This window comes from Brassica napus, chromosome A3 (genome assembly GCF_020379485.1).
Source record: "Brassica napus cultivar Da-Ae chromosome A3, Da-Ae, whole genome shotgun sequence".
In the NCBI taxonomy this organism is placed as follows: domain Eukaryota; kingdom Viridiplantae; phylum Streptophyta; class Magnoliopsida; order Brassicales; family Brassicaceae; genus Brassica; species Brassica napus.
This window is the reverse complement of record NC_063436.1, coordinates 22,437,401-22,461,562: the sequence shown is the minus strand read 5'-3', so window position 1 is coordinate 22,461,562 and position 24,162 is coordinate 22,437,401. Positions and strand designations below refer to the sequence as shown.

General features: G+C 36.6%; 8 protein-coding genes and 1 pseudogene across 10 annotated transcripts; 5 read left to right on the top strand and 4 right to left on the bottom strand.

The window, feature by feature from the left end:
* Positions 1 to 5: 5 nt before the first annotated feature.
* Positions 6 to 1,291, top strand: LOC106440020 (epoxide hydrolase A-like). Its single transcript, XM_013881595.3, has 3 exons — positions 6 to 513; positions 583 to 824; positions 892 to 1,291. The coding sequence occupies exons 1-3, from the start codon at positions 40 to 42 to the stop codon at positions 1,139 to 1,141; spliced, it is 966 nt and encodes a 321-aa protein (XP_013737049.2). The 5' UTR covers positions 6 to 39; the 3' UTR covers positions 1,142 to 1,291.
* Positions 1,292 to 1,642: 351 nt separating this feature from the next.
* Positions 1,643 to 3,497, top strand: LOC106444321 (thioredoxin domain-containing protein PLP3A). Its single transcript, XM_013885810.3, has 8 exons — positions 1,643 to 1,908; positions 2,209 to 2,283; positions 2,368 to 2,415; positions 2,490 to 2,632; positions 2,706 to 2,778; positions 2,854 to 2,915; positions 3,011 to 3,108; positions 3,187 to 3,497. The coding sequence occupies exons 1-8, from the start codon at positions 1,825 to 1,827 to the stop codon at positions 3,294 to 3,296; spliced, it is 693 nt and encodes a 230-aa protein (XP_013741264.1). The 5' UTR covers positions 1,643 to 1,824; the 3' UTR covers positions 3,297 to 3,497.
* Positions 3,498 to 3,607: 110 nt separating this feature from the next.
* LOC106442460 (protein HYPER-SENSITIVITY-RELATED 4-like) lies at positions 3,608 to 5,543 on the bottom strand. Its single transcript, XM_013884143.3, has one exon. It carries the CDS (start codon positions 5,294 to 5,296, stop codon positions 3,785 to 3,787), a length of 1,512 nt encoding a protein of 503 aa, XP_013739597.2. The 5' UTR covers positions 5,297 to 5,543; the 3' UTR covers positions 3,608 to 3,784.
* A 2,287-nt stretch (positions 5,544 to 7,830) lies between these two features.
* Positions 7,831 to 9,632, top strand: LOC125607093. The gene is made up of 2 exons (XM_048776745.1): positions 7,831 to 8,843; positions 9,145 to 9,632. Exons 1-2 carry the CDS (start codon positions 8,222 to 8,224, stop codon positions 9,210 to 9,212), a joined length of 690 nt encoding a protein of 229 aa, XP_048632702.1. The 5' UTR covers positions 7,831 to 8,221; the 3' UTR covers positions 9,213 to 9,632.
* A 475-nt stretch (positions 9,633 to 10,107) lies between these two features.
* On the bottom strand, positions 10,108 to 11,199 carry LOC106444319. The gene has a single exon (XM_013885806.3). The coding sequence runs from the start codon at positions 11,095 to 11,097 to the stop codon at positions 10,339 to 10,341; it is 759 nt and encodes a 252-aa protein (XP_013741260.1). The 5' UTR covers positions 11,098 to 11,199; the 3' UTR covers positions 10,108 to 10,338.
* A 4,404-nt stretch (positions 11,200 to 15,603) lies between these two features.
* On the top strand, positions 15,604 to 16,942 carry LOC106440019 (lipid phosphate phosphatase epsilon 1, chloroplastic). The gene is made up of 4 exons (XM_013881593.3): positions 15,604 to 16,072; positions 16,178 to 16,403; positions 16,500 to 16,573; positions 16,654 to 16,942. The coding sequence occupies exons 1-4, from the start codon at positions 15,926 to 15,928 to the stop codon at positions 16,879 to 16,881; spliced, it is 675 nt and encodes a 224-aa protein (XP_013737047.1). The 5' UTR covers positions 15,604 to 15,925; the 3' UTR covers positions 16,882 to 16,942.
* On the top strand, positions 16,943 to 19,676 carry LOC106440018 (annotated as a pseudogene).
* A 105-nt stretch (positions 19,677 to 19,781) lies between these two features.
* Positions 19,782 to 22,028, bottom strand: BNAA03G41040D. Of its 3 annotated transcripts, none has more exons than XM_013881588.3 (4): positions 21,768 to 22,028; positions 20,836 to 21,482; positions 20,313 to 20,735; positions 19,782 to 20,228 (listed from the first exon to the last, which is right to left on the bottom strand). In XM_013881588.3, exons 2-4 carry the CDS (start codon positions 21,473 to 21,475, stop codon positions 20,065 to 20,067), a joined length of 1,227 nt encoding a protein of 408 aa, XP_013737042.1. In that variant the 5' UTR covers positions 21,476 to 21,482; positions 21,768 to 22,028; the 3' UTR covers positions 19,782 to 20,064. The 3 variants fall into 3 exon arrangements, with proteins under 3 accessions (XP_013737042.1, XP_013737044.1, XP_022572430.1); XM_013881590.3 differs by having other exon boundaries at positions 21,765 to 22,011; XM_022716709.2 differs by having other exon boundaries at positions 20,836 to 21,508; positions 21,768 to 22,004.
* A 1,560-nt stretch (positions 22,029 to 23,588) lies between these two features.
* LOC106359528 lies at positions 23,589 to 23,999 on the bottom strand. Its single transcript, XM_013799208.3, has one exon. The coding sequence runs from the start codon at positions 23,997 to 23,999 to the stop codon at positions 23,589 to 23,591; it is 411 nt and encodes a 136-aa protein (XP_013654662.2).
* Positions 24,000 to 24,162: the final 163 nt, after the last annotated feature.

Sequence of the window (24,162 nt, the reverse complement as noted above, 5' to 3'; positions counted from 1 at the left end):
GGTCGCTGCTTTTTCATTTCTCACATCAGATCAAGAATCATGACAACAAGCTTAGCGAGAGAGAAGAAGATCAAGACCAACGGGATTTGGTTAAACGTTGCTGAGAAAGGAGACGATGGAGGACCGTTGGTTCTATTACTCCATGGCTTCCCCGAGACATGGTTCTCGTGGCGTCACCAGATCGATTTCTTGTCTAGCCATGGCTACCACGTTGTCGCTCCAGATCTCAGAGGCTACGGGGACTCCGAGTTTCTTCCGAGCCACGAGTCTTACACTGTGAGCCACCTCGTCGCTGATGTCATCGGTTTGCTTGATCACTACGACACTGCTCAAGCTTTTGTGGCTGGACATGACTGGGGATCAGTCATAGGTTGGTCTCTATGCTTGTTCAGACCAGACAGAGTCAAGGGTTTCATAAGTCTCTCTGTTCCATATTCTCCAAGAGATCCAAACCTCAAACCTTCAGAGTTTTCAAAAACCTTTGGAGATGGGTTATACATCACTCAGTTTCAGGTAACTTTCAAGATTTGTTGTGTGTTTGTTTCTATTGTCTTCGTTTGATTCACTTCCTTGTTTCACAAGAAACCTGGAAGAGCTGAAGCAGCATTTGCCAAGCATGATTGTAAGACAGTTATGAAGAAGTTCTTGCTGACAACGAGAACAGATTTCATGGTGGCTCCTCCTGGTACAGAGATCATCGATGATCTTGAGATTCCATCGAAGATTCCGGAGTGGATAACCGAAGAAGAGATTCAGGTTTATGCAGACAAGTTTCAGAAAAGTGGATTCACTGGTCCGTTGAATTACTACAGAGCCATGGATCTGTAAGTTTTCAAAACCTGTAGTTTCCTTACCGTTAGCAGTTGTTGAAAGTGTGGGGAAATTCTTTAGGAACTGGGAGATATTGGCGCCGTGGGAAGGCTCCAAGATCCTTGTTCCGACAAAGTTTATTGCCGGAGGCAGAGACATAGGAGCTAAAGAGACGATGGAGTATGTGAAGGGAGAGATGTTCAAGAGCATTGTACCTAACGTTGAGGTTGTTGTTATTGAGGATGGTCATCATTTTATCCAGCAAGAGAAGTCTAAACAAGTCTCGGAGGAGATTCTTTCCTTCTTCAACAAGTTACGCACAACTGAGTAAAAACATCATGCCGTTTTTATGGCCTTATAAAGAAGAAACTATGATGCTAGTATTCGATTAAACTACTAATGTGTATCCAATAATGAAGCCTAGTGTGATATTCTTGGCAAAATAAAGGTTAATAAAGTAAGAAAGACAGTTACCTAATCTGATATACCATCCATGTGTGTTCTTGTTCCATAAGTTTCTATACCTTATCTTCTGTTTTATGGTAGATATGTCTCTTCTGAATCATGATAATTATCTAGCGAGCTTCCACATGTGGACCTATATATAAGCCTCGTCTCTTTTTCTACATCACGTTGATATCAAAAATTTCATCCGCTCTGTAATAAAAGGAAGTCTTTGCTTGGTTTGCTGATCAAGGTATAATAGCATAAATAACTTATTTGGGCCGTATGGGCCTACGAAGGGCTTGAACCGGCGGCCCTAATGATCTACTTGTGTAAACGCCGTCGTTTCAGCTGTGTTTTCCACCTTTGGTGTTCATCTTTTGATTTTGGGATTATTTTGTTATTATTCCGCTCCAGATTTGAAATTGAAGCAAGCAATAAGAAACTCCAATTTCGATTTGCTCAAGCTGTTTTTATTTTATCACCAGTAAGAAAAATCTCGGGGGAGCGTTAACTTTCTATTTCTGAATCCGAAAATTGAAGCTTTTTTTTACCTTTTGGGCTCGGAAGATGGATCCGGATGCAGTCAAGTCGACACTCTCGAATCTGGCGTTCGGAAATGTATTGGCTGCAGCTGCTAGAGACTACAAAAAGGTTAAATCCATTTCTATATTTGAGTATTAAAATCCATCAAATGCGACGATGCCTTTTTCTCAAGGTTTCTAGAAAATTGTACGATTTGAAGTCTTCGTTTTGGTGGCTTTTTTTTTTCATGGATATTATATTCAGACAAGTGGTTCTGATCTGTGTTACGAAATGGATTCATCTGTGTTTTATTTTTGTTGTGTCTGTAAAAGGTGTAAACTTCATGAGTTTCTGTTTTATTTTAGACAGTAACATGTGATTATTTGTATGTTTATGATGTTATTGTTCATTATACGGCTGTGTGTGCAGGAAGTTCTTGCAAATGAGAAGGCGCAATCATCAAACCCTGTCAATGAGGAGGTTGATCTTGATGAACTTATGGATGTAAGTGCAATTGTTTCTTGCTACAATCTTTTATCCTATCTTGAAGCTTCTGTCTCTAACGGTAGACTCTCATGTTTTTTGTAGGATCCAGAGCTAGAAAAACTGCACGCTGATAGGATTGCTGCACTCAAGGTTGATGACACACTTTTGGCTTATTTAGATATGCTTGTTTGTATTGTATTGGTATTGAGCTTAACCTCCAACAGAGAGAAGTTGAGAAGAGAGAAGCGTTTAAAAGACAAGGACATGGTGAATATCGAGAGGTAAGCGAGGGTGATTTCTTGGGGGAAGTCACCAGGAGTCAGAATGTTATTTGTCATTTCTACCACAAGGAGTTTTACCGCTGCAAGTAAGAAATCTTCTTACTTCTTTTTGCTTTTATCTTATGGTATGTTTAAGCTCATACAGAATCTAATGTATAGGATTATGGACAAGCATCTGAAGACTCTTGCGCCTAGACATGTGGATACTAAGTTCATTAGAGTGGATGCAGAGGTCAGTGAACCACTTGACTGAAAGATTAGATAAAAGGGTTGTGAATCTAATGCTTAGCTGATATTATAAATGCAGAATGCTCCTTTCTTTGTCACCAAGCTAGCAATAAAGACCTTGCCTTGCGTTTTGCTCTTCAGGTTTCATCTCTTTTGATTCATTCTTAGATTAAATGGTTTGTTGCTAAGCTTTTTGCACTGATAGAATATGGCTTCTTCTTTTTTATCATTCTTAGCAAGGGAGTCGCCATAGATAGGCTAGTTGGGTTCCAGGATCTAGGCACAAAGGATGATTTCACCACTACTAAACTTGAGAACGTTCTGATTAAAAAAGGTGTGGATCCATCTTTTTAGTAAATACAGTTTAGATAAGGGTATTGTTTTTCTAAAATGTGGAAAATCATTTAAACAGGAATGCTTAGCAAGAAGAAGAAAGAGGAAGATGATGAAGATGCGGAATACCAAGAGAGCATAAGGCGTTCGGTTAGGTCTTCAGAGAATCTTGACTCTGACTCTGACTGATAAACCAAGCTTACATCACAGATTTGCATTGCTGTTTGTCTCTGTTTTTACCTTTTTGCTCTTTTCTCATATGTTATTAGGAAATGAAATTTCGATATAATATCCAAACTGTCAAATGCTACATGACTTTGTAAGCTGCTATATGTAATGCACCATGGTTATTGTTGCTGATACATAAAAAAATTGAACGGTTTGCTTAAACACGTTTCCATAAATCAGGTCCTGTGTGGTAGTGTTTCGTCCACATTCATCTAATTGGTAAAATTCTTGTGGAATTTGCGTTTTTTGATGCAATTCCGCCCGCCTTTCAGCAGGTTACCAATCAAGGTCATCATGTGCTATGGAGCTTTTCTTGTGTAAGCAGCGTTGTATCTAGATCCATGACTTGCTTACAAATTTGATATGTTATATCATCTCAAATACACTTATCAAATTTGATATGTAATATCATCATTTATTTAATCATCTTCTAATTTCAAAAGTTAATTTTACTCGCTTCTAATAAGCTGGTCATCAACCTCTACGTTTTTCTTGACCTCCAATTCTTTGCCTTGGGTGGTACTGCCTTTGTTCTCCAATTCTTGCTCTTCCTTCTTAGCCTCATCTTCATTTTCGATCTTTTTGACTTTCAAGAACTCAATCAAACCCTCAAGAATCTTATCAACATTCTCATTCCTCATGAGTTGTTCAGCTATCTCTGCTGGACTAACTTGTGTTGCCTCAATACCTTCCTCGATCTTGCTGAAAAGCTTATGCTCATTGATCTCTAAATAGTTTAAAACAAGAGCTTTGAAAGCACTCGGCGTGCAATACGACATGTGGATGTGCATGTCCATGCGTCCTGGCCTCAACAACGCTGCATCTAGCTTCTCTTTGTAGTTCGTTGTGAATACTATTATCCTTTCGTCGCCACAACTTGACCAGAGACCATCAATAAAATTTAGCAGTCCAGAGAGCGTCACTTTTTTGTAACGTGTGTCGTTACCGTCGTCTGATTCTCGAGTAGGTTCATCAGTTGTTCTATCTTTCAACTCGATGGAACAATCGATATCTTCCACAACAAGAATAGAGCGGTTAGCGGTAGCAATCAGCAATCTCCGGAGCTCCGAATTGTTGTTCACCGCACTCAACTCTAAGTCATATATATCAAAGTTGAGATGATTAGCCATGGCTGCTATCAAACTTGACTTCCCTGTACCTGGTGGACCGTACAACAAGTAACCTCTCTTCCAAGCTTTGCCAACCTTTTTATAGAAGTCTCTTCGCTGCACAAACTGGTCTAGATCTTCCATCACATTTCTCTTGGCATCTGAATCCATTGCTAGCGTTTTGAAGGTGGAAGGGTGGTCAAGAATCACAGAGGTCCAAGCGTCAGAGTAAGTCCCATACATGTTCTCCGGGTCAAGAGTGAAGATCTTGAGAGTTTTCTTCTCTTGCTTCACCAACGTGGCTCTTTTGACCATGAAGGGTAAGTAAGAGTCAAGAGCCATGTTCTTGAACTTCTTGTGGAAGCTAAGCTCGAATGATCGTACTTCGGATTTTAGTGTTGAGTTTAGATCCCGCGGGTTGTGGAAGTTCTTGGACTCAACCTGGTGGCAATGGAGGACCCATCTGAACTTGACGCCATTGAAGGTATCCATAACTTCCTCGTCACGTTCCACGGTGACGTTGTAGTTGTTTTCTTTTTCATGTTTGCTGACTTTGATTCTTTTGTTAGAAGGAGAGATCTTGGTGGCTAGATAGGCCTCCGCGGCCTCGAAGACTTCGTTGTGGACAAACCCTTCAAACTCTTCGATGATTATTGTCATTTGAGAAGAGAAGTAGCCAAAGAAGATGCGGAAGCCATAGGAGATGTATTGGTGCACCTCGTCAGGCAAATAGTCTTGGACTAGTGATTTAGCTAGCATTGCGGTTGCAGCCACCGAGGCCGCGGTTGTGAGAACCGTCTTAGCCGTGGCTAGACGAGATTCAGCAGAAGAAGAGTCAGAGGAACTCATCATTTTCTTTGTTAGAGTTTGTGTTCAACCTAAAAACTCAAGAGTTTTATTATTGGTGGACGCAAGGAATAAGCGAGGATCCTCCCGTTGCAACAACATTGACGTTTCTTTTTGATAGAATAATGAAAAAAGAAGAAGGGAAGTCGAGTTTTAGAAGGGGTCCAGTGACTTGGTCATGAGGCTTTTCGGATTTATCGACAAGAGAACAGAACGTACGTCGAAGGAAGATGAGAAAAATAGTAAACAAAGACTGTCTTGACGTGTGGGTCATTTTTCTCTCAAAAGAAGTATTAGAGAAAAGATTAGAAAAGGTCGAATACATACATAACCTATAACATTTCTATTAGTTGATATAAGAGTTTAACCACTATACCGAACACCATGTTGTTTCCACCATATGATCAAATACAATAATAACTTTAAGTGTGATGGCTTGTATATTACTTTCAAATCAGTTCCACGTGATATATATAAAACAACTAAATAAATTCAAACATATATGTAAATATTTCTGTATGATAAATTTACAATATTTATTAATATTATTTGGATCTTTTATATCATTCTATATACTTCTATAATTTGAAATAAATCAAAAATACCTGTTTACAGTGATACACTGTTAGTGTGACTAGTGACGCCTAGGATCCGGCCGGCGAATACACCCTAAATGTAATTTGATATGGGGATTGCCATTTAGAGAATTTTTATCTTTTCGTCGACCGCTGATATAATTGTGGGGCAAATATCTACAGCTCATAGGCTTGGACCCAAAAATACTATATATTGATTTACGTCAACATCCTTAGCTTTCCTGTTTTCGTTCATGCATCCATGATACGCATAATAATGCATGTGTCCTAGCTCCTTTTTGTAATTACCTAAATGAAATAATAAAGAAAAGGTGAATGTGTTTTCGTTCATCTGCTCCCCGAGCTATGAGCCTGCGGTGAAAGTACATTTTAAAATAAGGAAGGAGATTATTTGGAACAGTGAAAGTGTAGTTACTCATGAAAATATTCGTAAATATAATCTTTATTTTTCACTACGTCAACGTAGTGCATGCCAGTTTTACTTTAAATGAACATGTGCTATATACTACTAGTTATGTATAAATCTATAACCTCTAAGGAAAAAGAAGATAAATCCAACCAAAATAACAATAGGCCAATAGTCGTTCGTGGTGACGTGCTGTAGACAATCATATTGTTGCTAATCATCTAAGATAAAGATCCTAAAACAAATTAAGCGACAATCCATAATTTATACAATTATATCATTAAAATTCTGAAAAAATAATCACGAATATACATTGGAAAAGAAAAGGAGAATAGAAGATTATTTCTTCGTATTATTCTACTTCATTGTTAACTTGTGTCTTCTTCTTTTGGGCTATTATTTTCGCAGAAATCACTATTTTTTGCTGATTTTTGTAATCTATAATGTATCTTATTATGATAGATTTAATAATATTTCAGAGTTAAAAAAAATTATCAGCAGAGATTACGGGTCTTGGTGAAAAAGAAAGTCACTTCTCATCTTAATTTATCCTCGTGTCTGCATAAAAGTGCATTTACAGAATACTTTTGCAATTCAATATTATTGCACTATGATTAGTGCTAAGACGCACCTACCAGACACTCTACGGCTACAGAAATTACTTCACTTTCAACTTGGAATGTATTATATAGATTATTGAACGACTTATGTGACCATCGATCATTCCCATGAAAAACTTATAAAAATGAAATATGTTCCTTTTCAAAATATTTACACCGTGCTCTGCATATCGTTTTTATCACACAAAAAATGATTTTTCACTAATGTTTACCAAATAGTTGTTTGATGCCAGCCTACAAATTAATTCATCGAATAATTCTCACTCTAGATATTGGTATGTATCCAGATACATAAACTACATCACTTTCAAAGATTAATCAGTACAAGATACACATTAGATTGTATCGTATATAAATTTATATAATCTTCTAAATATTACAACTATACCTTTCAGAACGATATATAACAGGTAGTCCTTCCACGGGATAATAAATTATTTTCTTGAAAACATATAGCGTGAATTTACCAATGATTTTTCAGAGATTAGATTTATATTCATTTTGTTTCTATAGATGATACAATAATTAAAAATTAATTTTTATGATGATAATTGATGCGGACAAACAAGATCTCGTTTCTGACATTGTCGTGTGAGTTGTGATTGCTTTTGTCTTTCATTGTGAGTAGGCATTATGTACTCAACCAAAATATTATGTACTCAACCAAAATGCTAACTAATTTCAAAAGACGATGGTCTCTTTTTGGATTGCACTTAAAAAGCAATTCACATTTTGTCTATAATTAAGATGTCTTGCTTTGATATTAGTTTTGAATCAAGATACATATACCACATCACCTTCAATAATTAATCTATACAAGATGCACATTAGACTGTATCGTACTTGAACTTAAATAATTTTCCAAAGATTACAAGTGTACCTTTCAGAACGATAACATGTAAACCTGAGCGGAATTCTAATTGTATAATCGAAAGCATTATCATGAATTTTGAGTTAATCTAGAGCATTTCTGTAAAGTTTGAACTAATAGTATAAACTAATATCAATTTGACTCAGATGATCCTACATTTGAGGATTCGAACATGTGACATTTTTTTACTCAATTTGAAGAGATTATGGCAGATCATGTTCACCAAGAAATAACCCTGAAATTTGATCTTGGTATATTTGATTTTGAGTTGATAACTTAAAAAAAAATATAGTTGTTGAATGTCCCAGTTCGCCCTAGCTGGTTCTCTCTCAGGCACGGAGTCCAAGGCAGCCGCACAGCTTGCATCTCCGCCAGAATGAAGGTCTCTTTCCGGTGCAGCTCCTCCTGTCCTAATCACGAGCCTCTCTTCCGCTGCTGATGACGTTTCGCTCACCATCCCGAAGCTCTCCCTCTTCTCCTCCAATGGGTTCCTCTGCAACTGTCCCGTTTGGTTCTCCTCCCCTGCCGCCTGAACCACCAGATCCGGATCTTGTCGTGGTGTTTCCGATAAATCCTCCAGACCCTCCACCGGTCCTGCTGCCTCTCTGCCCAGACGTCGATGTGCTATCCACGCAGCCTGCTCTGCTGCATCTTTCGTTGGCTGGAATTTCTCCCTCCGGAGCTCTCAACTCTGGCCTGAGTTACTCCTCCTTTCGACATTATCCCGTTTCAAAGCCGATAATTATTACCTCTTGTGTGGAACATGTTTTGTTAAAGTCAGCCTTAAGGGCATCAACGATTTATCATCAAGAGTCGTGTGTGGTTTCCTTATCTGTTGCAAGATTATTGGTATCAATAGCTGAGTGCAAGCTGACTTCCCTTCATTACTCATCTCTTCAAAGTCTTGAGGACTGGGCTTGGAAGGTTGAAATATTGGTGGTGATTTTCTCTCTGTTGGCAGCTCTTAATACCGCAATGCAGCATTTTGAAGTGGAGCTCTCTACTGCTTTATGCAGTTCTCAGTCAAGGCCTATCTTCTCTTGCTTCAAGCTCTCGCAAGGTATGGTGTTTTTAATTTGCTGGAGTGAGTCACGATTGTTCGATCCTTGCCTCCTAGTAGATCTTAGTTATCTCAATTCGAACCCCATTTTAATTCGGAATGAAGAGGTAATGCTATCCTGGATTAGCTCTGTACCTCTTTTTGAGGATGTTACACTCCCTTTGAGTTTCAGGTTGAAGCTCTCTTTACCTCAGTATGAGGAAGTTACTCGTTGTGATACTACTTTGTTACCTCAGTGTGAGGATTTTATTTGGACTGCTGTCTCTGTGGACATGGTTTCACTTATCTCAGGCGTGTTTAGGCTATGGTGGTTCTCCTCACAGCTCTCAGTCTCTTCAAAGAGGTGTTTGGTCGCCTTTGAGCTTGTAGCTGGGTCTTTCCCAATTGGTTACTTTCAGATTTGCCCGGCAAAGGGAATGTGGATGCAAGGCCGTGTCCTCCATCGCTTATTGAGTAGAGTGGGCTCTGGACACGTCGTCAAAGCGGTGATGATTCACAAAGCCTCTCAACCAGCAATATCAACTGGACTCTCAAGACTTCAGATTCTTCCGGACTCAATCGTCCCCTTCTGTTCCCTGCGCTTAGGGATGGACTTGAATGAGATTACAGGTTTCTTGAGCTTCAAAAACCTTGTTCCTCTCTTCACTCCGTTATCATGTGTTTATAATCTACGCACAGCATTATGTTTAGCTGTTGCTTTTGCAAAGGGTGTTGTACCCAGACTTTGTATTTCAAGTACTCTGCTTTGAGTTGGATATGAAATAAAATTGTTGACAAAAAAAAAAAAAAGTTGATAACTTAAAAAATCAAAATTTAGCCGAGGACACATGATCCCACTACCAATTTACATCTGCCCCTGCACATATATATACTCCTTCCATAGACTAATAATATTTTTCTTGAAGCTTGAATAGATTTTCCATGCTTTTGTAGATTAGATCAATTTAAATTGTTTTAATAGATAATACAAATGATTTAAAAGTAAGGCTTTATGATGAGGATAAACAAGATCGCGTTTCTGACATTGTCGTGTGAGTTGTGATTGCTTTTGTCTTTGATTGTATGTACTCAAGTAACTCAACTAAAAAATGCTTAATAACTTCACACGACAGTCTCTTCTCTTGAAATGCACTAAAACCAAAAGTAATTTGGTAATATACCATGATTTCACGAAACATGGCTTCTACTTCAAGTTTCTATTATTATCAGTTCAGGAAGTGACACTCACTAGACCACCAGAAAAAAAAAATCAACATACAGAAAACAGATAAAGCACTGTTCATATTAATCCTGAATCGTTCAACAAATTTGATCCGAACATTACAGAAACAAATCATACGTGTTTGATCCAACAACGAAAGGAGCACAAACAAAATGAGATCGATACGATCGTTCTTCATTGTCGTTCTATTACAAAACTGTGCTTGCTTTGTTGGTTCGAACTCGAACATACAACATAGATAGTTATGTCGGGATATACTTATTTATATTTAATTTAATTATGGATAACGACGGCGAGAGATTCTCGGCGACGGAATATCAACTGTTTCGCGATGAATGCTTCGATCGTTTTCTGAAACTCTTCGTTTGTTAGATTATCCTCCGGAAACGGCACTTCTTCGCACGACTCAACGGTTTCACGGCACTTCTCCGTCTCCGATCGCCGGAGCGTAGGTTTCGTCACCGTCTCCGGACTCTGTTTCGCAGAGATTTCCGTTTTGCTTCTTTTATAGACCTTCGTCGTCGTCGGAGGAGGATCATTCGTTAAACCAGTAACAGTAATCGAGTCCTTCTCCGGTTCGGTCGTCACGTGATCACCACGCGCCACCGTCGGATTCGAATTTGAATTTAAATCGGTTTCCGCGCCGATCATCTCTTTGTCGTCCAAGAAGACTGTCTCTCCCGTCAGATCTCCGTCGGAAGAACTGACGCGACTCTCTCCGGATCTGCTGAACGCACGGTAGATATCCGCCTCTGCTCCGCCGGAGAAGACGGTGGATTTGGTGGTGAGAAGGGCGACGACGATGGAGTTTGTGAGGACGAACATGAAGAGAGGAGTGGAAACGACGGAGGAGAGACGGCGGAGGAACTCGCCGGAGATTCGAACGGCGAAAGGGAGGGAAGTGAATATCCAACAGACGAAGAGAAGAGCAGCGCAGATCTCAGCTATGCGGAAGAGGAAACCAATGCTCTGGAAACGACGCAGCGCATTGGCTTTCTCTGCTTTCACGCTGTCGAAATCGATGGAATCCATTTCTAATGTGAGACTGAGACTCAGTAAAAGTATTTTTTTTAGAGAAGGAAGTGGAAGAATGGAAGTGGACCCAAGCCTCTCCCCAAGCGTCTCTTTTTATAGACTTTCTTTGCTTCCTTTTTTTTTTATTTTTTTTTTATTGTTTTCTTTAAATAACTGAGCTTTTTTTTCTTGTACTTTTCCAATTACTTTTGTTGTTGATTTCGATATATTAAAACTCTAATTTTTTTTGACATAAAAACACTAAATTGTTGACTCTGTTTATGGAATTCTGAAATAAAAGGTTATCTCTTGTTAATAATTTTTGAACGAGTTGACAGGAAAAGGAAAAAGAAATTTGAACGAGAGAGTAACATAAATAAATAAAAAGAAAATTGGACCGGGCAACAATGAAAAGTGATGTAAGAACTAGTAAGAACGAATCAGGTTTTCACGTGAGCCGTATGGAATCCGTAAAACAACCGCTCTTTCACCACTTTAGATTGGTATCGCTCGTTCTTCTTTGTTTTTTAACCAATATTTTTGGTATTATTGTTTGGTTTATGTTTTCACCAAATCATGATTCTTTCAATTTTTAATTATATAAAGAAAGTGCATTGCTATTATTCTTTTCGGATCCTTAATTTAAGGACTGTTTTCTGATACATGCAAATTGATCTGATCTCATATAAATACGCGCGGTTAAACTAATTACCACGTGTGAATGAAACCAAGAACGAGCTTATTCAAATAAAACTAAATATGATGCTATGATTAGTTTAACCGTAATATGATGCTTATTCACATGGCTCCGATAAATATTCTACGGTGTTTCAAAAAGAAAAAGTGCTTCAAAAAAAGAAAACAAAAAATACTGCCATGAATCACGTGTGTATAAAATAATGTACCTTGTATAATACAAGTTGTATTGCAGAGACATCTACGGACTTTGTCTGGAAGCCCACAGTCCAAACTCTTCTCTACGTTCTATTTTAAATTGATTTAAACCCAAAATCTCCCTTCGAAATTCTTATAGGTTTCTGTCATTTACTTATTTTAGAGCATTCTTAATAGTGAATAACTTCCACAAATCGGTTCGGTCCAAGTGGTTTACATGGTAGATCGTAACATATGATCAGTTCATCCTCTGATATTAGTTAGAAGGTATTCTAAACTTGGATCATGTAGTGTGGTAGCCAGTCCACTCTGTAGCATTAAGTGCGTTTTTCCCGAAGTCGACCGGATCAGCCGATAGAGTTTATCCAAAAAAATAAATAATTATTTCACATTATATATTATTTTTTTGGGCACATATATTAATATTACTTACTAATATACTTTCAACGTAAAATAATCCATTTATATAATGGCACATGTTGATAGACTTTTTAAAAAAATTCAGAATTTCTTGTTTGGAAAACATTACTCAAATTTTAATAAATTTCATTTTTGTTATTTTGATTGTGAGAAATTTGATAAAACATGTTCGTTATAGTGCTTTGGTTAACAGGAAAATATATATTTTTAGATGGATCTCTCACATTTAACCATATACACTATGTTGGAATTGAACTAGACTACCGAAAAAGCAAGTTCAAAGAAAACCAAAATTGTAAGTTGTCACACATGAAAAGTGTTGTCCGAATATATTCGCATCTATCTCTTTAGTTTATATCTTTTCACACTGTATTCTTTTACAATCTAATAATATACAGCACATTGGATTGTCGTATAAAAGTATCTAAAGTTTATGAAGATGACTAACTAAATTGCATATATAACATATACAAATCAAACAGACACACCATTAACAAAGAGAAACAGACACTATTTCCGTTGGTGGGCATGAATTAATATATTAGGTGAGGCCAAATGTAAAGATATTCGGCTAAAGGATCCAAAGAATGCTTTGAGTCGCTTCAATTTATAATTAGAAGCAACATTGATAAAAATGGAAATAAATACATAGTGGATATAAAGATTGGTCGACCCATAGCTTTAGTTTGATCTTCCTTTAGTTTCTTCTGCCCACAAGTTCCACTTACTTGCGTTTTTATTTGTTCATACGAACCGCATACCTGCACGCCTCACCCGCCTGGCAACAACTTTTTTCATTAATATACACAGACCGTAGGATAAAACAAATTCTAGAAATCGAGACATTTTTAGTACTATACAACATGTGGAAATTCGTATACTATTTTGAAAAGTATTTTTTACTAAGATATTTTGAAAATCCTTATTGTATAAATAAAAAAAAAAAGGAAAGAAGCAGTTATATGGTTCACTTGTTCGGAGTCCTCATTTAATCTTTGACCACTACTCGAGCTATACTGACATAGATACATTGATTTGATTACAGCCCAGAGATGGAAACATCATCATGATATTCAGGAGTGATTTGACATAAAGCGACACCATGTTTTTTTCCATACATCGTAACGTTTGTTTAAATTTCTAAACTTGAACTGGGTCATCGTCAATCTCTGCCATAACTGTACTTTCAAGATTGAGTTTTACACATTGATAGACGCATCATGATCTTGATTAAATATACATCTCACTAGAAATTATATACACAAAGTTTTCATCTCGTATAAACCCGTGGCAATCGTCATTCCGCCCATTGTTATCCACTCTCACCCATACTTACACCATTTCCAATGTATTTCTCTATTTTTACTTCTAAAATAAAGGAACTCTATAATAGAAGTGGGTTTTACTCCAATGTATTTCTCTAAAATAGAGATCTCTACATATAGAGTAAAATATAGAGGAATGTTATTTCTTCCTCTATAAATAGAGGAGAAAATAGCAATCTCTATTTTAGACGCAAAAATAGAGATGGGTTGGAGTGGTTTTGCCTCTAAATGCTATTATAGAGGTAGAAATAGAGATGGGTTGGAAATGCTCTTAACCAATGTATACCATTTTCATCTTCATTTATTTTATGGAATTATGTGAAAAAGCTTGGATGAAATAAATGCAAATCTTTGGTGGATTTCAAATTTGATGTCACCAGGATTATTTGTTTTTGTTTTTAGACAGACTACAACCGTATATACCATGAATAGTTTAGGAGATAATAATAGAGCTTTAAAGACTTGGAATGGAATGGAGAAGAATAAATAAAGTTTTGCACTGTGCTAACTACTTTGTTTGATTTACACAATTTAATCTTTTTTTTGTTACAAAAAAAAAATTAAACTGTGTAAATCAAACAAAGTAGATATAGTACAGTGCAAAAATTTATTTATACAGAAAAAATACTCTTAAATAACATTAAAACATGATTTTGTTCTAAAAAAAATATAACAAAGTGAAAAAATTCAATAGAACATTTGTTGAAGAGTAAAAGACAAAATATACCCGTATATATAACCGTAAGATTGATTAAACATGTCAAAAATAAATATATTATTTTTTTTTTTTTTTTTTTTTTTTTTTTATCAAAAAAAAATACTACGTTCAAAAAAAAATATATTCTAAAGATAGAAATAATAAATTAAACAATAAATATGTATTTTATATTTAGATTTAAGGTTTAGTAATTATAATATCTGATTTAGTATTTGAAGAGAGGATTAAAATTAAAGTTTAGGATTTAGAGTAATTTAGCCTTTTTTGTTTGATAAATGTTATTTTGAAAATTTCCCATTACTTTTGAAATAGAAACATGTTTTAATGCTATATAAGAAGGTATTTGCCAAAATAGAATACAATTTTTTTTTTCAAATGATGGACTCTTTAACCATTACCTTCATTATATATTTTTTAATACAATGATTTTTTTTTCAAATGATCATTAAAAATCTATTAAAATATAATACATGTTGCTTTAAGAATCTTGAAGATATATACATATATATAGTCTTTTGAAAGTTTTTTATGAGTTCATAGAACCAATAATGTCTATTAAAATCAAGTCTCAGTAACACCAGATTTTAATAGCATCATAAAATTATTAAAACTAATTTTTGAATTAATAGAGTCTGTATATAATTAAATAATCATCAAACCAATACCGCTAATTATATTTTCATGCATTTTAATTGATTAAAGAATACTTATATGATTTATAAATCCAAGTAACATTTATTATTTACAAATCTAACATGTTGATTTTAATTAGTATTTAAAAAACTGAAGATTTTTCTTTGTATTTAAGTCATTGTATATTTAACCAAAAAAATCCACTCAAATCTATTATGGAATAAAATTTATTTGTAAATCTATATGATTGAATAACACATGGTTTAGATTATAATTTAATAATTTATAAATCATATAACCAACAACACATGATTATAACATAGATTTTAAAATCATAGAAAAAAAAACTGAATGTCGTTTGCTTTTTTTAAATCTACTAAAAAAGATAAGCCAATAATCCATGCTTATTTTTTTAAACAACCATCAGAAATTCAACTCTCATTAACACTACAAAATTGTATTTTCTATGAAGATATTCTAAAATAATTTCGATATTAGAAAGCACATGTGGACATGATTATAAAAGAAACCCATTTTAGTTTAACTTCATCATTGGTTTACCGTTGACTCAACAAAATGCCCACGTGGATGAAGAACTGAAGAAGAATCGAACAAGCACAAACGTGAAGGAGGGGGGAGAAGATTGAAGAAGCCCTCTCAGATTCTTTTCTTTATTGATTTGCAATCTCTTTCTTCGTCGCCGCCTCACGATTCCATCTTAAAAGTTTCCACCTTTCCGACGGAAACTTACGTTGACTTTGTTTTCTTCTCGCCTCCTCCGCCATTCAAACTGATCGGAGCTATAGTTCGTTCGATCGGAGCTATAGTTCCTTTATCTGTTTCCCGCGCTAGATCTATGGCCGTTTTAGTCAAAAAATTTGCTCGCAGAGACGGAAGCGAACAATCTGGGTCGGTCGAGCAAGAAGCTTCCATCAATGGGTCTCCAGAGCTCCGGTACGAGATGGTAACCGGTCGTGGGATTGAAGCAATTGTTAATAGTCTGGTTAGTAAAAGGAATCTCCTTGATGCACGCAACATGTTCGATGAAATGCCTCTTTTTTTAAAGTATATTCATTTCGTGTTGTGTGTATGTTTCTTATTGAGACAGAGCAAATGGGTTGTGTCTATTCTGTTTGCTTCCATCATTCTTCTGAGGCATGATGGTGCAGCTTTGTGGGGAATCATTGGATCCGTTTCGAATTCGGCTCTTTCCCTGGTGCTGAAGCGTATGCTTAACCAAGCGAGACCTGCTACAACCTCGCGAACTGATCCCGGGATGCCATCTACTCACGCCCAGTCTATCTCTTTCATATCTGTCTTTGCTGTTTTGTCTGGTAAGTAATTAAAAAAAGAACATTGGAACTAGTCATCAATTTTCTTCATTAGAATGGTACTGTTAAGACTAATTGGATCATATTGTTATTCTACAGTTTTGGAATGGCTTGGAACCAGCAAAGTCTCTATGTTCCTTTGCTGCCTCATACTCGCGTCGTGTTCATATTTTGTAAGTGTTTAAGTTCACATGTTTTGTAATCCCCTTCCTATGCAAATGCTTACAATGTTGCAAAAACTTGATATGTGCAGATACGGTTAAGGGTTTCTCAGAAGCTTCACACAAGCAGTCAAGTTGTTGTTGGTGCAATCGTGGGTTCTGTTTTCTGCATCTTCTGGTACACAACGTGGAACTCGCTTCTCCTTGAAGCCTTTGAGTCGTCTCTATTACTCCAAACATCTGTATTTCTGGTTGCAGCTGCACTTACACTAGCTTTTGCAACCCATGTTGTACTTAACTGGTTCAGAAACGATAAATGAGCAAAAAAACTTGCTCAAAATTGTACTCCTATTTTTTTTAAAGAATTCCACATTCGCATTCTTTAATTACTTCCCGAAACATAGCAAGGTCAAGCATCTGAGACTAGAGAGCTAACATTGAAAGTTAATAACAGGTAACACGAACCAAGATATTAGTGAAGGTGGCTTCCACTTTAGTATGCCTCCGCAAAAAAAAAGAAACATGTGTATTACAGCTTCTTGAACGGTTAAAACAATAACCAAGGCAAAAGAACGTAACCAATCTTTGCCATGAAAGCATATCCAAAAATCTTTTGTCCAATCTACCATCAAATAACATATCCATAACCATCTCTATGGTAAGCATCTTTAGTGAAGCCACACCTCTTCAACTGAATTGCTTATGGACTCGGAGATGATCTAGGATTAGTGTGTTTGTACGTGCAATCATTTGGCACAATCCCACCCTCTCCCATTTTCCTAAACAACATGTCCGCTTTAGACAACAAGCCTTTCTTACATAGTGTTCTCCAATCATTGTAGTGTATTTATGTTTTGACATCAGGCTTCACTCCTTTGAAAGAGATGCTACAGAATATATCTCAAGTATTATCAACCTTACTAGCATTGCAAATCTCGTGAATGATGATATTATAGATAATAATATCAAGATCCATCTCACTCTTGTGCATTTGATCAAGTAATTCCAATGCCTTTTCTAGTTCTCCATTGTCACATAACCCATCCAGTAAAATATCATAAGTCATAATATCAGGATGAGCACCTTGAGAAACCATCTCTTGGAAAAGTTCTTTGGTGAGATTAAGTTTGTTGATTTTATATAGAGTTTATTGATTTTAAGAATTGAGAGAATTGTTAAATTTGTAAAGAACTGCAAAATGTTTTGTATGTTAAAAACATCTATATAAATATTATACATATTGCTTTTAGGAATCTAGAAGATATATATATATAGTCTTTTGAAAGTTTTTTTAATGAGTTCAATTGTTTAAAACTCAAGTATTAGTAAACACTAGATTTTAATAGAATCATAAACTTATTAATACCAATTTTGATATTAATAGAGTCTGTATATAATTAAATGATATCAAACCACTAATGCTAATTATAGTTTCATGCATTTTAATTGGTTGAAGAATCCATATAGGATTTATAAATTCAAGTAAAATATATTTATTTACACATCTAACATGTTTGTTTTAATTAGTATATAAAAATGTTGACATTTTTCTTTGAATTTAAGCCTTTATATTTTTAGCAAAAAAATCCACTCAAATCTTTTACGGAATAAAATTTATTTGTAAATCTATATGATTGGATTAAAAATTATAAATAATAGAACCAATAACACACATGATTTAAATATATATTTTAAAATCATACTAAAATTATTACTGAATGTCGTTTGAATTTTCAAATCCATTAAAAACATAAGACTAATAACCCCTGCTGAAAATGCATTGTATTTTTCTATGAAGATAAAAAGCACATGTGAACATTGTAATAAAAAAATTCCATTAGTTTACTCCATCATTGGTTTACCGTTGACTCGACAAAATACCACGTGGATGACGAACTGAAGAAGAATCCAACAAGTATAAATTAAAATGCGCGAAAGGTCTACAATTCCATATCAAGCAAACACGTGAAGGATGAAGATTGAATAAAGCCCTCTCAGGTTTTTTTTTTATTCGTCTCGTTAGGATTCCATCTTACTTATTTTGTAGCGTTCAAAAACATTTTTAATCTTACGTTGAATTTGTTTCCCTTTTTGGTAATGATAGCGTCTTCTCTCCTCCGCAATTCAAACTGTTTGCCTGCGTTAGATTTATGGCCGTCTTAGTTAAAAGATTTGCTCGCAGAGACGGAAGGGAACAACAGTTTGTGTTGGTCGAGCAAAAAGCATCCATCAAAGGGTCTCCAGAGCTCCGGTACGAGATGGTCGCGGGTCGTGGGATTGAAGCCATTGTTAATCGTCTTGTAAGTGAAAAGGAATCTCCTTGATACACGCAACATGTTAGCATGAAATGCATCTTATTCATTTCGTGTTTCTTATTGAGTTTCAATTTAATGACAGAGCAAATGGGTTGTGTTTATTCTGTTTGCTTCCATCATTCTTCTGAGGCATGATGGTACAGCCTTGTGGGGAATCATTGGATCCGTTTCGAATGCAACTCTCTGTGTAGTACTCAAACGTATACTTAACCAAGCGAGACCTGCTACTACCTCGCGAACTGATCCCGGGATGCCATCTAGTCACGCCCAGTCCATTTCTTACATATCTCTATTTGCTGTTTTGTCTGGTAAGTAACTAAAAACAAAAAATTGGAAAATAGTTAAATCAATTGTTTTCACTAGCATGCATGGTACTGTTAACACAAATGGATCGTATTGTTATTCTACAGTTATGGAATGGTTTGGAACCAGTAAAGTCTCTCTGTTCCTTAGCTGCCTCATCATCGCGACGGGTTCATATTTTGTAAGTGTTTCAATTCACATGATGTGTAATCCCTTATGCAAATGCTTTGTAACAATTATTTAAATGTTGCAAAAAATGATGTGTGCAGATATGGTTAAGGGTTTCTCAGAAGCTTCACACAAGCAGTCAAGTGGTGGTTGGTGCAATCGTGGGTTCTGGTTTCTGCATCTTCTGGTACACAACGTGGAACTCGCTTCTCCTTGAAGCCTTCGAATCATCTATATTACTCCAAACATCTGTGTTTCTGGTTGCAGCTGCACTTACACTAGCTTTTGCAATTTTCGTTGTACTTAACTGGTTCAGAAACGATAGATGAGCAAAAGGAAAACTTACATCAACATTGTACGCAAAAAAACGTACTCAAAATTGTATCAATTTTTAAAAATTGCATATTCGCATTCTTTAATTAGTTCCCCAAACATAGCAAGGTCAAGCACCTTAGACTAGAGAGCTAACATTGAATGTTAATAACAGGTAACACGAACCAAAATATTAGTGAATGTGGCTTCCACTTAAGTATGCCACCGTAATAAAAAAAAACATGTGTATTACAGCTACTTGGAAGCTATACATCATCTTGAACGGTTAAAACAATAACCAAACATGTATATATTTCTATTCACAAGGCGTGTGCTAAACGTCCTGTATCTTATTTCTCTTGCTCATATCAAACACCCATTATGGAAGCAAGACAAGAGGCTTACTTAATCATCCTTAAGAGTTTGTGATACTTCGGATGATGGTTTTGATGCAGTAGGAATGTAAGACCATGCCAACGCCGCGCTTCCTAGAGTGATGGTTGCTGCGATTGATCCCCATATCCATCTCTGCCTCTTCTTTCTCTTCTGCCTCTTTCGTCGTGCCACCTCTGATATCAACAAAGCTGGAGATCAGATTCATACAAACAAGAAAGACGGAAATGACTAAGAATCATTTGATTTTTTTCTATTACCTATGGCCTCTTGGTTTCGTTGCGACATTTCTCGGTTCACGGCTTCGTAGTAGTGTACACGGTCAGACAACCTTGTAATCTCAAAGTTCTTAGTCTCGAGCCTTGATTCCATCGCCATCTCTGCCTCTGCCTTGGCCATACCTCTGCTTAGAGAGTCCGAGACAAACCTAGCAACCTCGAGTTGGCAACGTAGTTCTTCCGATAGGTTCATGTTGTTGGTTGACGTGGTAGGATCGATAGGAACGAACACACCGACCTGGGCCAGCTGCTCACGGAGCTTCAGCCAATGTGTTTGCATCTGCTCTAGAGCTTCCTCTGTTTGTTTTCTCTTCTCAATTTCCATTAGTAAACTCAGCCTTATCTCCCTTAGTTCAGATTCAATGTTGTTAACTGAACTCTGCATTCCACTGTCCGTTGATAGTTCTGGAATAACAACAAATTATAAGGAACTCTAACATATGACAGATCATACTATCCCGGGAACAATAAGAACATAGCAAGAATGTGAAATTAAGATACTTACCATCCCAAGCATCATAAAACTCTCCCACAGGTGTAGCAAGTCTTTGTGAGCCTTCCTCACCAGCATCAACCTCTACCTCTGCGTTACTTGTGAAGCTTGCTGACTCACCTGGGTCATAGAAATCTTCACACTCACTCTCCTTTTCCGCTTTGGCAGTGACAGGCTCTAAACCATTGGACCAACTCCCAAAAGGACCATCAACAACCCCACCAAAATCCTCATCGGTAGGCTCACTTACAGGAAACGAGAACGAAGTAGACTTCCTCCGAGGTGAGGCCTTTACCTCTGCAGCTTCATCTTCCACTGTCTTCTGCTGGGAAGCCACATTAGCCTCGGAAGAGCTCTTCAAAAGCCTTGGCGGCCCGCGGGACTTGTGGTTGATGATATAAGGCGACGGCGGGAAGGAAGATGGGGAGTTAGGTAGCGGGATTGCGTCAGGAGTGGCGTAGAGAGCAGGTGACATCTTAGGACGAGTGAACGTCCTCCTCCTCTCGTTAAGTGATTTAGCTTTATCCGCGTTTGATATTGGTGGCTTTGGATAATAATAATGAGAGTTTGTGCTTGGAATGGTGGTATTGGCAGATGTGGATGCCCCTGGCTCTATCATTCTATCTAAAGCAATCGCAGAGAAAGTAGGCATGGTGGCTCTGCATCATGAAAACTCTTGGATTATCTAACGGATCACAAGTTCAAATCAGCTAATTGAGAAGGTACAAATCAATCAACACCGTCGCAATCACAAAGCTATATACCTAACGAAAACTTCATTCAGCTGAGATTTCTCGAAGAGTATATGAAGAAAACAGCTCGCGAGAATCTAAAAACGAGGACTAAGCTCGTACAAATCGAGAATCTAGAAGCTAACAAAGAGGTCTAAGTCGAGAAGTCGATCGAATCTCTCAAACGCAAAGGGGGAACAAAAGAACAACTACCTCAGGCGCGAAGGAGATCTCCACGGGGAAGAAGGTGAACGGATCCAACGGTGGATCCTGGTTTAGACGAGAGGATTGGTAGAAGAGTGATACGGCATCGTATAAGAGATGGAGAGGAAGAGGAGGAAGATGCAAACGAGAGACCTCACGCTTTTATTTGATTTTGAAAAGCTTCCCCTATTCTTGGCGACCAGTTTCTGAACAGATTCGTTTTTTTTTTTATCTTTATTTTTAAATTAATCATCTCCGCTTGGTCGTCGAACATTTTAGATAAAACGTGTGTTTTAGAGAGAGAGAGAGAGTTGAAAAGACGAGTTTAGCCTCTGGCGGTATGGGTAACGTCGTAACGAGGAAGGTAGGCGCCATAAAGAGGGGGTATTATGTGTAAATTAATCAACGGTAGGGTTTCGAGAGTAGATGAAACGATGTCGTGTAAGGGATCTTGCTAAGTGGGTCTTATATGAACTTGTCCTATCACGAATATTCAGTTACGTCTTAAAAGCGTTGACGTGGCGACATTAGGTCCTAAAGCAAGTTTTGGTTTTATTACCTTTTGACCCCATGGCCCAATTTGTCTTTTCACGAATCTGTAAAGCCCATTTTGAATTAAAATACTATGTGTAAATACTATTTTTGTCTTCTCCTAATCTGGAATTTGATATTTTTTGGAGCCAATTCCTAAACATGACCCAATGCAAACAAAAGAGTTTTCAGACAATTGATAAAAAACAATTGTTCTTAGAAAATTATAAAAGAGGAGACTATCTTTCTCTTCTTAATGTTTGGTGAGAAGAAGAAATCAAATGCATTTGCCATTTTTAACTTTCTTTTATTTTAAATTTATAGCTAAAAAGCTAAGAAATCTAGAATTTAGAACATGATTCAAAGCAAACAACTATGGACCTCCTATATAATCAACAACGAATGTATTCGATTCTCATTAATATATCTTTATAAAATAAAATCAAAGCATGTTTTACCCGTCTCTCTCCTTTTGTATGTGTCATTCTGTTTGTTTCAGATATTGAGGATGTCATTCTGTTCTACTTTGAACATTTAAAATATATTGTTCAAATTTCTCATTTTCATGTATGAACATCTAAGACTAAGACATAGGTTGGTTATATTTAATCTAAGATCTCTTTTGGCTTTATAACACAACATCATTTCATTACCACATAACAAAGCCATTCAACATATAAAGCAACAACATGAAAGATAACACACATGTGACAACATGAGAGCAATCAACATGAATTAAGATTACCAAAAAAAACATGAATTAACCTATAACTTTCATCAGAGCAACCAACATTACACAACCAGTTACAACGAGAATACACATTCTATTCATACTCTCTTTCGATTCCACCAACACTTTCACATTCGTTTACAATCTGATTTCTGAAAAATGATATCTTAACTCTGTGTGGACTGATCTCTGCTCTATGATAGTTCCGAAGGAGAAAATAGATCTTCACCCCTACATGAGTTAGTAAAAATGACAAGTTCATAGTTGGGATCCATCTTTTGAATCGGAGCACAGAAATGGTTTTGTTTTTTATTTTTACTTTTCTTTTTATGATAAAATGTGAATTGTTCATTATAAGATAATGAACAAAGGTACAAATAGAAAGCTTGATAAAGCAAAGGTTTGTAGAGATCCCCAAAAAAGTGAAAATATCTTTAGAAACAAAATATAGGACTCATGAGGGTTCTTGACAACCGATTTACATGTTGGATCCTTCACAATGGTTTTTTCCCTCATACATATATATAAAACAATATAGAACGTCTTTATTCATCCTTCCTTCATTGATTCTATCTGTAATGAATCACAGGTGCGTTAGAATTCGGATCCCGCACACCTCCTTCCTTCACATACTCCATATACCTTGCAAACTCTGGTTTCGCCGTAGCCAAACTCTTCTTATTCTTGGTCTTCTTCTTTTTCCTCTGAAAACGAAATAAACTTAGCAAAGGATGAACAGAACCACCCGTTGGTTTCGCCGTCCCCAAACTCTTCTTCTTCTTCCTCTGAAAACGAACATTGAATAAATTTAGCAAAGGACGAACAGAACCACCTGTTGGTTTTGACGTCGGCGTCTTCGCATCTTGAACCGGGTTTCTTGAATTACCATAAACACTAGCCGGAACGCTCGTGCCCTTCTTCAATATCGGTTCTTCTTCCACGAGCTTTTCGTAGCCGCCGTGGATTTTTCTGGTGCTCATGGCTCTAAACATGGTGGTATTGTGGGAAAAGGTTGAGTTCCTTTCGTTAGGTGTGTTCTTGTGTTTATTTGAGTACGTAGGACAAGTTTGCTGTGTGATATGAAAAGGAAAATATTATAGATCTGTTGACTTTTATATATATGCAGATATCCACAACTAACAA

Bases quoted from the DNA above. Each gene is read 5' to 3' on its own strand.
- LOC106440020 (XM_013881595.3), top strand. From the start codon at position 40: ATGACAACAAGCTTAGCGAGAGAGAAGAAGATCAAGACCAACGGGATT. The intron at 514-582 runs GTAACTTTCAAG...TTGTTTCACAAG, and splicing joins TATACATCACTCAGTTTCAG to AAACCTGGAAGAGCTGAAGC. The intron at 825-891 runs GTAAGTTTTCAA...GAAATTCTTTAG, and splicing joins TACTACAGAGCCATGGATCT to GAACTGGGAGATATTGGCGC.
- LOC106444321 (XM_013885810.3), top strand. From the start codon at position 1,825: ATGGATCCGGATGCAGTCAAGTCGACACTCTCGAATCTGGCGTTCGGA. The intron at 1,909-2,208 runs GTTAAATCCATT...CTGTGTGTGCAG, and splicing joins CTGCTAGAGACTACAAAAAG to GAAGTTCTTGCAAATGAGAA. The intron at 2,779-2,853 runs GTCAGTGAACCA...TTATAAATGCAG, and splicing joins TCATTAGAGTGGATGCAGAG to AATGCTCCTTTCTTTGTCAC.
- LOC106442460 (XM_013884143.3), bottom strand. From the start codon at position 5,296: ATGATGAGTTCCTCTGACTCTTCTTCTGCTGAATCTCGTCTAGCCACG.
- LOC125607093 (XM_048776745.1), top strand. From the start codon at position 8,222: ATGACGTTTCGCTCACCATCCCGAAGCTCTCCCTCTTCTCCTCCAATG. The intron at 8,844-9,144 runs GTATGGTGTTTT...AGGCGTGTTTAG, and splicing joins TTGCTTCAAGCTCTCGCAAG to GCTATGGTGGTTCTCCTCAC.
- LOC106444319 (XM_013885806.3), bottom strand. From the start codon at position 11,097: ATGGATTCCATCGATTTCGACAGCGTGAAAGCAGAGAAAGCCAATGCG.
- LOC106440019 (XM_013881593.3), top strand. From the start codon at position 15,926: ATGGCCGTTTTAGTCAAAAAATTTGCTCGCAGAGACGGAAGCGAACAA. The intron at 16,073-16,177 runs GTTAGTAAAAGG...TTATTGAGACAG, and splicing joins AAGCAATTGTTAATAGTCTG to AGCAAATGGGTTGTGTCTAT. The intron at 16,574-16,653 runs GTAAGTGTTTAA...TGATATGTGCAG, and splicing joins TCGCGTCGTGTTCATATTTT to ATACGGTTAAGGGTTTCTCA.
- BNAA03G41040D (XM_013881588.3), bottom strand. From the start codon at position 21,475: ATGCCTACTTTCTCTGCGATTGCTTTAGATAGAATGATAGAGCCAGGG. The intron at 20,736-20,835 runs GTAAGTATCTTA...TTGTTATTCCAG, and splicing joins GTTTTATGATGCTTGGGATG to AACTATCAACGGACAGTGGA. The intron at 20,229-20,312 runs GTAATAGAAAAA...TGTTGATATCAG, and splicing joins ACGAAACCAAGAGGCCATAG to AGGTGGCACGACGAAAGAGG.
- LOC106359528 (XM_013799208.3), bottom strand. From the start codon at position 23,999: ATGAGCACCAGAAAAATCCACGGCGGCTACGAAAAGCTCGTGGAAGAA.